Raw genomic sequence first — 13,228 nt, forward strand, 5'->3', positions numbered from 1 at the left:
TCAGTAGGAAGCCAGTACACAGAGAGCTTAGACAGAATGATCGTAGACTATATATATTTAACTAATTTATAAGGACATCGTCCGGCTCAACCAGTGTATCTAAGCCAATCGTGTGTGATACTTCCTAAGAAAACTTTAGAAGACAACATTCCATACTATAAAATGTTACCAAGTTTCATTACAAAGTAATCTCCAGGGTCAAGGTACTGTTGAAAAGGGGCAAGGATTAGGCTTCTATTTTCTATTATCTTTCTTTTATTTTTTTTGTAAATTTCTTATTTTTGAATAATTTTCTGTAAAGGGGAATCTTCCGTTTTCACTGGTTTCACTGGTTTGGAGGCAACCTTCCCCCACTGCAAGTTCAGGCAAGCTAAGTCGATGTTCACCCCCTTCTTACACCCCAGTTGAGGATTCAAAAAGAAACAGGAGCTCCTTTTTCTCTTACTTTAGATGACTGCCTTTGTCTGCCATTGATATCCCTTCAAAGGGGTTTTCTGGGTCTTCTATACTGATGGTCTATCCTTAGGGTAGGTCATCAATAGGTGACTCCCATCACCGCTACCGATCAGCTGTTTGAAGAGACTCCTTGCAGTTTATCAAGCACAGCGCCATCCATTGTTTAGTGGCTGTGCTTGGTAAGTCAAGACAGGTCCATGATGTCACCACCTCACAAAGCACCAACAGCTGATTGGCGGGGGATGCTGGGAGTCGAATCCCTACTGATCAGATATTGATGACCTATCTTGAGGATAGGCCATCGATATAGAAGACAAGGAAGACCCCTTTTAATACTGAATGTGGTTGGGATAAATACAGATGTATCGTAACACCTTGGAAGACCTCCTGACCCTAAAATCAACCACATTACTTGTTAGGGTGGGTTCACATGAGCGTTATGGATTCCGTTTTTGTTTTCTGGTCTAACGTGGTTATAACGGAAAAAAACTGAATCCATAAGACGGAAGTCAAAACGGAAGCCTTTAAGAGGCATTCCGTTTTGATCCTTCATAATCCTTCATAATAACGGATCTATCCTGTTTCCATTATGCAGGAGGCCACCGTTATGCTGCCCATAGACTTGTATTATGACGGAATGCAAAACTTAAGACTTTAAAATGCATTCTGTCATAATAGAAGTCTATGGGAATCATAACAGATCCGTCTGGTTCCCGTTATGCAGAACAGAAAAAAAAAGTCCTGTCGACAGGACTTTGTTTTCCGTCTGCATAACGGGAACCAGACGGATCTGTTATGCTGCCCATAGACTTCTATTATGATGGATCAAAACGGAATGCCTTTTATAGGCTTCCGTTTTGACTTCTGTCTTATGGATTCCATTACTTTCCGTTATAACCATGTTATAACGGAAAACAAAAACGGAATCCATAACGCTGATGTGAACCCACCCTTATTGTAATAAACACGGACAGATTTGGTAGTAAAATATTATTTATTGTATACAGAGAAACAAAGCAAATTGAGATATAAAGCGATGCAAATGTATCTTCTGATAATACAACTTTCCAGCAGCAGGTAGACGTGTTGCGAAGAAACCCTCCAGAAGTCATGGTGACCTCATTTGAAGTCATTTTAATTATCATGATTTGTTTAAAGGGGTTGTCAGATGTCAGACTTGTCATAAATGTCACATCAGTGGACACCTACACTGGGGGAACAGCAGCTGAGACCCCTACGGAGCATGAGAATGGAGGTCCCATGTCCTCTGTTTGAATGGACACTACCACTCCATTCAGTCTCTGACCAGGATAGCTGAGCACAGCTCTTGTCAACATCTAGACTTAGTTTGGAGCAGTAATTTTTATGGCTTACCAGCAGTCCATTCAGATGGGGACATAGGACCTCTGTTCTTGTGATTGGTGGAGGAACCAGTGGTTAAACCTCCAGCGATCACACTTTTCTCCTGTGGATTGGTGGAAAGTATTTATTAGGGGAAAACCACTTTAACTTAATTGCCCCATCATCCCGCATCCTTTATAGAGTACTTACATCCTAACATCGCCATCCCCCACACCAGCTGGACAACCCTCCAAATATCTGCAGCTCCTCTCTAGGTTCCATACCTCAACTCTCACCTTTTAGGGGGTTGGTCCATCTGGGACATTGATGATATATCCCTAGGCTATGCCATCAATCTCAGATAGGTGTGGGTATCATCTCTGGGACCCGCTCCTATCTAGAAAACAGTGTCCTTAAAGTGAAGGACAGCACGCTCTCCATGCACGGTGCGCTCATCATTTACAGCTGTGGGAGTTTAGAATGTGCTCGCCCGGCTAGTTTCGGAAGTAGCATAGCGGTGAACAGAAAGCAGCCATAAAAGTGTGGCCACCTCTCCATTTACCGCTATGGGACTGCCGAAAATAGCCGAACGCTACTTTGGAAACTACCATAGTGGCGGATGAAGAGTGACCAGACTTGTGTGTCTGCTCTGCGTTCACGTCGAAGGTCCCGTCCTGGAAATAGAAGCAGGTTCCAGATGTGGGATCTGCACCTATCTGACACTGATAGTAAATCCTAGCGATATACCATCATTATCCCAGATGGGAATACCCCTTCAATAGGTATATACTCTATTCCCATGTATTACTCTCTCCAGTCAGTAGATTTCTGTAAGTCCCAAGCCCAATGAAGATTAGGAACACCTTATCACATCAGATCCCGTTCTCTTAGAAACATCATAAAGCTTAGAAAGAAAATGCCAGGCTCCAATGATGGGGAGGTTGGAGCCAAGAACCTTGAACTCTTTCTAGTTTCCTCAACATAGCTAGACACTCTGATTTTTAAAATGGACAAAATCATTGACTACCAGAAGATACAGATCAATGGGGTAAAAAGCAGCATCAAAGCCTTCAATATTGTGCTTAGTTCATACTTGAAATTGGATAAAACAACTCATATTCTATCTGTAACGGAATCGTTAAGTTGTATGAAGAATTGTCCATGCGGGTGGCTACCAACCCTTGAAAAATTCTCTGGTAGAACTCCCCCGCCTCCTTCAAATAATGTAACAATTTATCTCTGTGACTTGCGGTACCATGTATGAACATTGCCATGTAGTAGACATTTCCATAGACACCAATGCAACAGCGCCCCCACCTCTAATCTAGCCTAAAAACATTATGTTTAACATATCTGTCGGCACGCTGTCGCCTGGAGCAGAGCTGTACAAATTTATTTTTATTTTTAAAGTGAGTGTGACAACCCCTTCAATGTATGCTAGAAGACTGACAAACGGTGAATTCTGTCTGCTTGTTGATTTACAAATGTACAAAACGTTTCATCAATGTTTTAACATGGCGTATTCCACATCAGGGTCACGCTCCCGCGCGGTGCTCTTGTTGAGGTTGGTGATGATGGAGTAGTGGATCTCATCTTGGAACTCGTCTTGGGTTATCTTTGAAGACTCGATGTTTTCGTACTAGAAAGGTAATAAAATACATTGTATTATACTTAATCAATATTCTGATACAATGTTTCAATAGATTCTTGTGCATAATAAATGCAGGAAAATCCATTGTTTTTGGAAAAAGGGGGAACTTTTGGATTTTTGTGTCTCCCACCCAAGCCCTATTCCAAGGAGTCATGTTTTATTTTATTATGGTTGTTGATGCTAAGTTGTAGGTTCTGGAAATGTACCATAAGAGTTAAGGGTTTGTGCCCAGCGGTCGGACCCCCAGAGATCAGTTAGGTATGCCCTTGTTCTGTGGATAGGAGATAACTTCTAAACCCTTTTAAATAGTCCACCCCCTTTAAGACAGAAAGAGCTCCTATTGACCACATTTGGATGTTGTTTTAACTCTTTCCTTTCCAGAGTGCACAACTTAGAACAGCTGTATCGACACTACCGAGTAGAGTTTTGGGCTGTAAGAACTCCTTACTTTTGGGATTTGATGGTTCCTTGGTTCCACACATGTTGAATCCTCATCCTGCAGCTGAGACCTGTGGACTACTTACAGTTTATGCTGAGCAAGTGGCCAAATTTCAAAAGCTGGAAACATAGTAATCTATCAGGTATCATGGACCAATGCATAGCAGCGATCCAAGAATGCCCTGGGTGACAACTCCAAATCTCCATTGTAACTGAACATCCACCAGACTGCTTATGGCTTCCTGTAGATGTTTCCAGGTAATCACTACCAGCCAATCATCTCTTCTTCTTCCTTCAGGGGGTGTAGTGTGCACACTGCCCATGGCATGCATCCTCTCCTGTGCCTATAACGAGATTGTCTTATAGATCTCACCAGAACTCCCTGGGTAAGTCTTGATGGCTCATGTTGTGTAGTTATTATCAGTGATTTCTACAATCAAGATGGAGGACTGAAACTGGAAATCAAGTTAGAGGAGGTTTGGGGGAAATATAGGGGGAATTCTGGAATCATGAGGGCCAGGTCAGGGGGTGCTGGGATTTCACTTTAAAACTTACAGTAAAGGGATGGGGTTAAATGTCCTATGAAAGTCAATGATATACTTTTTGATAATTAAGGAGAATACTGTTTGTTCTCCGATCTACACGGAGAATGAGCCCTTTACCTCAGCCGTGCTCCTGGGCTTCTGCACAACGCTGTAAATGTCGTTCGGTTCCGGATGATTTGGATTTCTCCTTAAAAAAAATAAAAAAATTATATTGATATTAATGTCATCTAGTGACGACGACATTCTCGGGAAACAAAGAGTCTGTAAAGTCTTAGAGATTTCTCAATGTATTTTAGGTATGATATTTAGTTAAAGCACAACTGTATTGACTATATTATCTATCTATCTATCTATCTATCTATCTATTATCTATCTATCTATCTATTATCTATCTATCTATCTATTATCTATTATCTATCTATCTATCTATCTATCTATTATCTATCTATCTATCTATCTATCTATTATCTATCTATCTATCTATCTATCTATTATCTATCTATCTATCTATCTATTATCTATCTATCATCTATTATCTATTATCTATCTATTATCTATCTATTATCTATCTATCTATTATCTATCTATTATCTATTATCTATTATCTATCTATTATCTATCTATCATCTATTATCTATCTATCTATCTATTATCTATCTATTATCTATCTATCTATTATCTATCTATTATCTATTATCTATTATCTATTATCTATCTATCTATTATCTATTATCTATCTATTATCTATCTATCTATCTATCTATTATCTATCTATTATCTATCTATTATCTATCTATTATCTATCTATCTATCTATTATCTATTATCTATCATCTATCTCATATCTATCTATCTATTATCTATCTATTATCTATTATCTATCTATTATCTATTATCTATCTATCTATCTATCTATTATCTATCTATTATCTATCTATTATCTATCTATTATCTATTATCTATATATTATCTATTATCTATCTATTATCTATTTATCTATTATCTATCTATCTATTATCTATCTATTATCTATCTATTATCTATCTATTATCTATTATCTATCTATTATCTATTTATCTATTATCTATCTATCTATTATCTATCTATTATCTATCTATCTATTATCTATTATCTATCTATTATCTATCTATCTATCTATCTATCTATCTATTATCTATCTATCTATCTATCTATCTATTATCTATCTATTATCTATCTATTATCTATCTATTATCTATCTATTATCTATCTATCTATCTATCTATCTATCTATCTATCTATCTATTATCTATCTATCTATCTATTATCTATCTATCATCTATTATCTATCTATCTATCTATTATCTATCTATTATCTATCTATCTATCTATCTATTATCTATCTATCTATTATCTATCTATCTATCTATCTATTATCTATTATCTATTATCTATCTATTATCTATCTATCTATTATCTATCTATCTATTATCTATCTATTATCTATCTATCTATCTATCTATCTATCTATCTATTATCTATCTATTATCTATTATCTATTATCTATTATCTATCTATCTATTATCTATTATCTATCTATTATCTATCTATCTATTTATCTATCTATCTATCTATCTATCTATCTATCTATCTATCTATCTATTATCTATCTATTATCTATCTATTATCTATCTATTATCTATCTATCTATCTATCTATCTATCTATCTATCTATTATCTATCTCATATCTATCTATCTATTATCTATTATCTATCATCTATCTCATATCTATCTATCTATTATCTATCTATTATCTATTATCTATCTATTATCTATTATCTATCTATCTATCTATCTATCTATCTATCTATCTATCTATCTATTATCTATCTATTATCTATCTATTATCTATCTATTATCTATCTATCTATTATCTATCTATCTATTATCTATCTATCTATTATCTATCTATTATCTATCTATCTATTATCTATCTATCTCATATCTATCTATCTATTATCTATTATCTATCATCTATCTCATATCTATCTATCTATTATCTATCTATTATCTATTATCTATCTATTATCTATTATCTATCTATCTATCTATCTATCTATCTATTATCTATCTATTATCTATCTATTATCTATCTATTATCTATCTATCTATTATCTATCTATCTATTATCTATCTATCTATTATCTATCTATTATCTATCTATTATCTATTATCTATCTATTATCTATTTATCTATTATCTATCTATCTATTATCTATCTATTATCTATCTATCTATTATCTATTATCTATCTATTATCTATCTATCTATCTATCTATTATCTATTATCTATCTATCTATTATCTATCTATTATCTATCTATTATCTATCTATTATCTATTATCTATCTATTATCTATTTATCTATTATCTATCTATCTATTATCTATCTATTATCTATCTATCTATTATCTATTATCTATCTATTATCTATCTATCTATCTATCTATCTATCTATTATCTATCTATCTATCTATTATCTATCTATTATCTATCTATTATCTATCTATTATCTATCTATTATCTATCTATCTATCTATCTATCTATCTATCTATCTATCTATTATCTATCTATCTATCTATCTATTATCTATCTATCATCTATTATCTATCTATCTATCTATTATCTATCTATTATCTATCTATCTATCTATCTATTATCTATCTATCTATTATCTATCTATCTATCTATCTATTATCTATTATCTATTATCTATCTATTATCTATCTATCTATTATCTATCTATCTATTATCTATCTATTATCTATCTATCTATCTATCTATTATCTATCTATTATCTATTATCTATTATCTATTATCTATCTATCTATTATCTATTATCTATCTATTATCTATCTATCTATTTATCTATCTATCTATCTATCTATTATCTATCTATTATCTATCTATTATCTATCTATTATCTATCTATCTATCTATCTATCTATCTATTATCTATCTCATATCTATCTATCTATTATCTATTATCTATCATCTATCTCATATCTATCTATCTATTATCTATCTATTATCTATTATCTATCTATTATCTATTATCTATCTATCTATCTATCTATCTATCTATCTATCTATCTATCTATCTATTATCTATCTATTATCTATCTATTATCTATCTATCTATTATCTATCTATCTATTATCTATCTATCTATTATCTATCTATCTATTATCTATCTATTATCTATCTATTATCTATTATCTATCTATTATCTATTTATCTATTATCTATCTATCTATTATCTATCTATTATCTATCTATCTATTATCTATTATCTATCTATTATCTATTATCTATCTATTATCTATCTATCTATCTATCTATTATCTATCTATTATCTATCTATTATCTATCTATTATCTATCTATTATCTATTTATCTATCTATCTATCTATCTATCTATTATCTATTATCTATCTATTATCTATCTATCTATCTATCTATATATTATCTATCTATTATCTATTATCTATCTATTATCTATCTATCTATCTATCTATCTATCTCTCTCATATCTATCTATTATCTATCTATCTCATATCTATCTATCTAATAACTATCTATCTATTATCTATCTATCTATCTATCTATCTATCTATCTATCTATCTATCTATCTATCTATTATCTATCTATTATCTATCTGTCTATCTATCTATTATCTATCTATTATCTATCTATCTATCTATCTATCTATCTATCTATCTATCTATTATCTATTATCTATCTATTATCTATTATCTATCTATCTATCTATCTATCTATCTATCTCATATCTATCTCATATCTATCTCATATCTATCTATCTATCTATCTCTCTCTATCTATCTAATATCTATCTATCTATTATCTATCTATCTATCTATCTATCTATCTAATATCTATCTATCTATCTAATATCTATCTATTATCTATCTATCTATTATCTATCTATCTATTATCTATCTATCTATCTATCTATTATCTATCTATTATCTATCTATCTATCTATCTATCTATTATCTATCTAGGACCTATGCACCCAGTTATTGAAAATATTACAACCCTGACCCTCTTGAAATCTGCTGCTCAGATACACAACTTTAGGACAGATAAGCTTTGTGTTACTACAGACGACTGATGGATGTGTCCTTTCTTACTTCTGCTCTTGGCTCATCATACCCTGACATGTGTGACTTGAGATTACCAGATTTAGTCATACTCTATCATGAGATGTCTATATGTGTCTATGTGCGGCCACCTGGTGGTTGTGTTGTTTACTGCAGCCTTTCCTGGGTCTTGCTAGCCTGCGACAATATAATATTGAATTTCATGAGAAATCGGACTTCTTAAATTGGAGGTACAGTATGCTATAGTAAGGTTGGACATCTCGGCCAGCTTTCATCACAGGTTTTTCTCATTATGCGTAGTTTGGGGATAGAGTTGGTCTCGTTCATTTCTGAGAAGTAAAGAAATTGTAGGACCTGGGCTGGTTCTGTCCACCATTAGAGGACATAGGAAACTGAAGACTGGCATAATTTATCCGATCTGTAAGACTGTCTTCTGATGGAGCATCTTGTTCAAGTTGGTCTGATACCTCATTGTGTTTCTGGAAGGTGAAACAAAGGTTTATTAGATACTGTAGATAAACAGATAGATGGATAGGTGTATAGATAGATAGATAATAGATAGATAGATAATAGATAGATAGATAATAGATAGATAGATAATAGATAGATAGATAATAGATAGATAGATAATAGATAGATAATAGATAGATAGATAATAGATAGATAGATAATAGATAGATAGATAATAGATAGATAGATAATAGATAGATAATAGATAGATAGATAATAGATAGATAGATAATAGATAGATAGATAATAGATAGATAGATAATAGATAGATAGATAGATAGATAGATAGATAGGAGATAGAAGAAATAAATCGATAGATAATAGATAGATAATAGATAGATAGATAGATATGAGATAGATAATAGATAGATGATAGATAGATAATAGATAGATAGATAATAGATAATAGATAATAGATAGATAATAGATAATAGTTAGATAGATAATAGATAGATAGATAGATAATAGATAATAGATAGATAGATAGATAGATAATAGATAGATAGATAATAGATAGATAGATAGATAATAGATAATAGATAGATAGATAGATAGATAGATAGATAATAGATAGATAGATAATAGATAGATATGAGATAGATAGATAATAGATAGATAGATAGATAGATAGATAGATAATAGATAGATAGATAGATAGATATGAGATAGATAGATAATAGATAATAGATAGATAGATAGATAATAGATAGATAATAGATAGATAATAGATAGATAGATAATAGATAATAGATAGATAGATAATAGATAGATAGATAGATAATAGATAGATAGATAATAGATAGATAGATAGATAGATAATAGATAGATAATAGATAGATAATAGATAGATAGATAGATAGATAGATAGATAATAGATAGATAGATAGATAATAGATAGATAGATAGATAGATAGATAATAGATAATAGATAGATAATAGATAATAGATAGATAGATAATAGATAATAGATAGATAGATGGATAATAGATAGATATGAGATAAATAATAGATAATAGATAGATAGATAATAGATAATAGATAGATAATAGATAGATAATAGATAGATAGATAATAGATAGATAATAGATAGATAGATAATAGATAGATAGATAGATAATAGATAATAGATAGATAATAGATAGATAATAGATAGATAATAGATAGATAATAGATAGATAATAGATAGATAGATAGATAGATAATAGATAGATAGATAGATAGATAGATAATAGATAGATAGATAATAGATAATAGATAGATAGATAATAGATAGATAATAGATAGATAGATAGATAATAGATAGATAATAGATAGATAGATAGATAGATAGATAATAGATAGATAGATAGATATGAGATAGATAGATAGATAATAGATAATAGATAGATAATAGATAATAGATAGATAGATAGATAGATAATAGATAATAGATAGATAATAGATAGATAATAGATAATAGATAGATAGATAGATAGATAGATATGAGATAGATAGATAATAGATAGATAATAGATAGATAATAGATAGATAGATAGATAGATAGATAATAGATAGATAGATAGATAGATAAATGAAAAATTCCATGGAACTTTCAAAAGATAAATAATGTGTATATTACACCAGGTGCAACGTTTCGGTCCTCTCGATGGAACCTTTTTCAAGCAATGACAATACAATGGTGCAAACATGCAGATATAAATACTGCCAACATACATAATTGAATAAATAGGATGATTAACATTCAATGTGCAATTGTGTCAAAAATACTCTATAAAAAGTCATGAAATCTATAATAAAGTATAACCAGTGATATAAGCAATTGACATATAATCATATGTGTAACATAAATCCATAAAAAGTGCATATAATCATAAATAAGCCATAGTGTTACATGATTGGTAAATTACATACATATGTGCCAAATTTTCTGTGTTGAATAAAAACATTCCTGGATTGGTGGAAGGAAATCCAAACTGTACCTGCAGAGACCTGTAAAGGTGATGTGGAATTTCTATCTATCCCCTCACTGCTTGACAGCAAGAAACGGTATGAACGTGAGACTAAACGATGTATTACTCTCGAATTACACTCCACTACTCTGGTGGAATATGTAAAAATGAATCGTATTCCCATAGGTATGCGGGTGCAACCACAGCCATAAATGTACTGGCATGACCCTGATTTCCGCGCAAAATATGAACACATTTCGGGACATAGTTGGACTGAAAATGGACGCTTCAGTTCTAATAAAAAACAAAAAAGAAGGAACAAAAAATGTATAATTCATCTGCTTTTTTAGATCCAACAGGACACACCAACAGAAAGAAGCCACAAGACACGGGGGCCACAACAGGAAGTAATTCCGTATAAACCAGAAGTCAAAAGAGCCAGAAGAATCCCAAGACTTAACTTCACAAACTGTGGTAAATATTTCATCTCATGTTTTGACTCCAGGACAGATACTAGTGTTTGAGCTTTTGTCCCTCTAGTCATATAGATTGGTTTCAGTTAGAGTCAGATTTTTTTTTTTTTTTTTAGATCTTAGAAACAAAAAAAAAATTGTAAGCAAAAAGGAGTGACGCACAGGAATGGCGCAAACCACGGAGGAGGTGCTCTCAGTAAAAAGGAATCACCCTTCCTTTGGTTTGATAAAAAATTGTAAAAAGATACTGGGCACTCTCTCTATATAGGAACCTCACAGTTTATTGCAGATATAACATATATAGACAATTCATAAAATAGACATAATACATTAAAACAATATGTCATGAAATCCGGATAGTTAAAACTACTAGACTCCTAAATGTCTAATATAAACACTCTAAAATGTGACAGCCTCTGATTGTTGGGGATAAAAGTCTTTTGAACAAATGTCCGTCCAACCTTTGGTTGGGATATAGTTGAACTCGCTCTTTAGGGTATATGGCAACCCCAGTAAAAGTCTCCTCTAAACGGAATAGTATAGAAACACAGCTGTTAGATACAGTGATTTAATTGTGCGGCGTCCCGCTTTACTCACTGTTCAGCTGCGATAATGTGCTCCGCTGCTGTGCCGGTACTGTAGATGTTCGTATTCGGGTCTATGTTGTATTAGTCCCATTCCCCTCTCTGTCTCTCAGGCGCCGCTCCGTAGATATAAGAGCCGGCGCTTGGTAGGTTTTCAGACTCCCTCTTCTTTATTTGTGAGTGAGCGTGGTACACTCCTATGGAAGTCCTGTTGAAATGCGCGTCGGGTCTCTGATTAGAAGGAGGAAGGGGTGATAACAGACATCGAAACGCGTTTGGTGCTAAGACCCCCCCGATGGATACTGACTCTATCTGCTGAAGGACCGCATATACCCGGACTAAGCCCGTCTAATCAGAGACCCGACGCGCATTTCAACAGGACTTCCATAGGAGTGTACCACGGATTTTATGACATATTGTTTTAATGTATTATGTCTATTTTATGAATTGTCTATATATGTTATATCTGCAATAAACTGTGAGGTTCCTATATAGAGAGAGTGCCCAGTATCTTTTTACAAAAAATTTTTTTTCACAACAATAGCAATGTTGTGTCTACTGTAAAAGATTGTGAATTGCATCTATCTGATTGGGGTCTATCATTGAAAAGGGATTTTTCACCACAAATTTCCTCTCAAGCATTTGATTTGTTTACTGCTACTGTTTCAAAACTGATGTGAATAATAGTCTAATACATCCAAATATGACTACAGATCAAATGAGAGCTTAAAATCAATTAATCCATGACCACTCCCTCACCATTAAACCCACAGACAAGGGTGGTGGGGTAGTGGTCATGGATACTTCTATGTATTTGACTGAAGCAAACAGGCAATTAACAGATGGGAATGTATATATGAAATTACAGGGCGATCCAAAATTTGAGATTCAAATAAAAATTCGAGACAGTTGAATGTAAACGGCAAACAGGTTTGATTGACGAGAAATTATGTGAATTTTTGTTAATAGAACATCCTGTCACACCTTTATTTTATCTATTGCCCAAAATTCATAAAAATGCTGAATGTCCACCAGGTAGACCCATTGTCTCCAGCAGAGGGTCCCTGTTTAGTAATGCCTTGGTATTCTTAGATAAAATACTACGCCAATTTGCACA

General features: G+C 32.4%; 1 protein-coding gene across 4 annotated transcripts in view; it reads right to left on the reverse strand.

The window, feature by feature from the left end:
* Positions 1-3,205: 3,205 nt before the first annotated feature.
* The window catches only part of CD22 (CD22 molecule), a 126,952-nt gene continuing 116,929 nt past the window's right edge, over positions 3,206-13,228 (reverse strand). For all 4 annotated transcript variants that reach the window (XM_040420962.1, XM_040420981.1, XM_040420954.1 and 1 more), the window contains 3 exons: positions 8,950-9,074; positions 4,549-4,618; positions 3,206-3,436 (listed from right to left, as the gene is read on the reverse strand). In XM_040420962.1, coding sequence (XP_040276896.1) covers positions 3,299-3,436; positions 4,549-4,618; positions 8,950-9,074 — 333 coding nt within the window. In that variant the 3' untranslated portion in view covers positions 3,206-3,298. The remainder of the gene's footprint in view (positions 3,437-4,548; positions 4,619-8,949; positions 9,075-13,228) is intronic.

Source organism: Bufo bufo, chromosome 1 (genome assembly GCF_905171765.1).
Source record: "Bufo bufo chromosome 1, aBufBuf1.1, whole genome shotgun sequence".
NCBI lineage: Eukaryota > Metazoa > Chordata > Amphibia > Anura > Bufonidae > Bufo > Bufo bufo.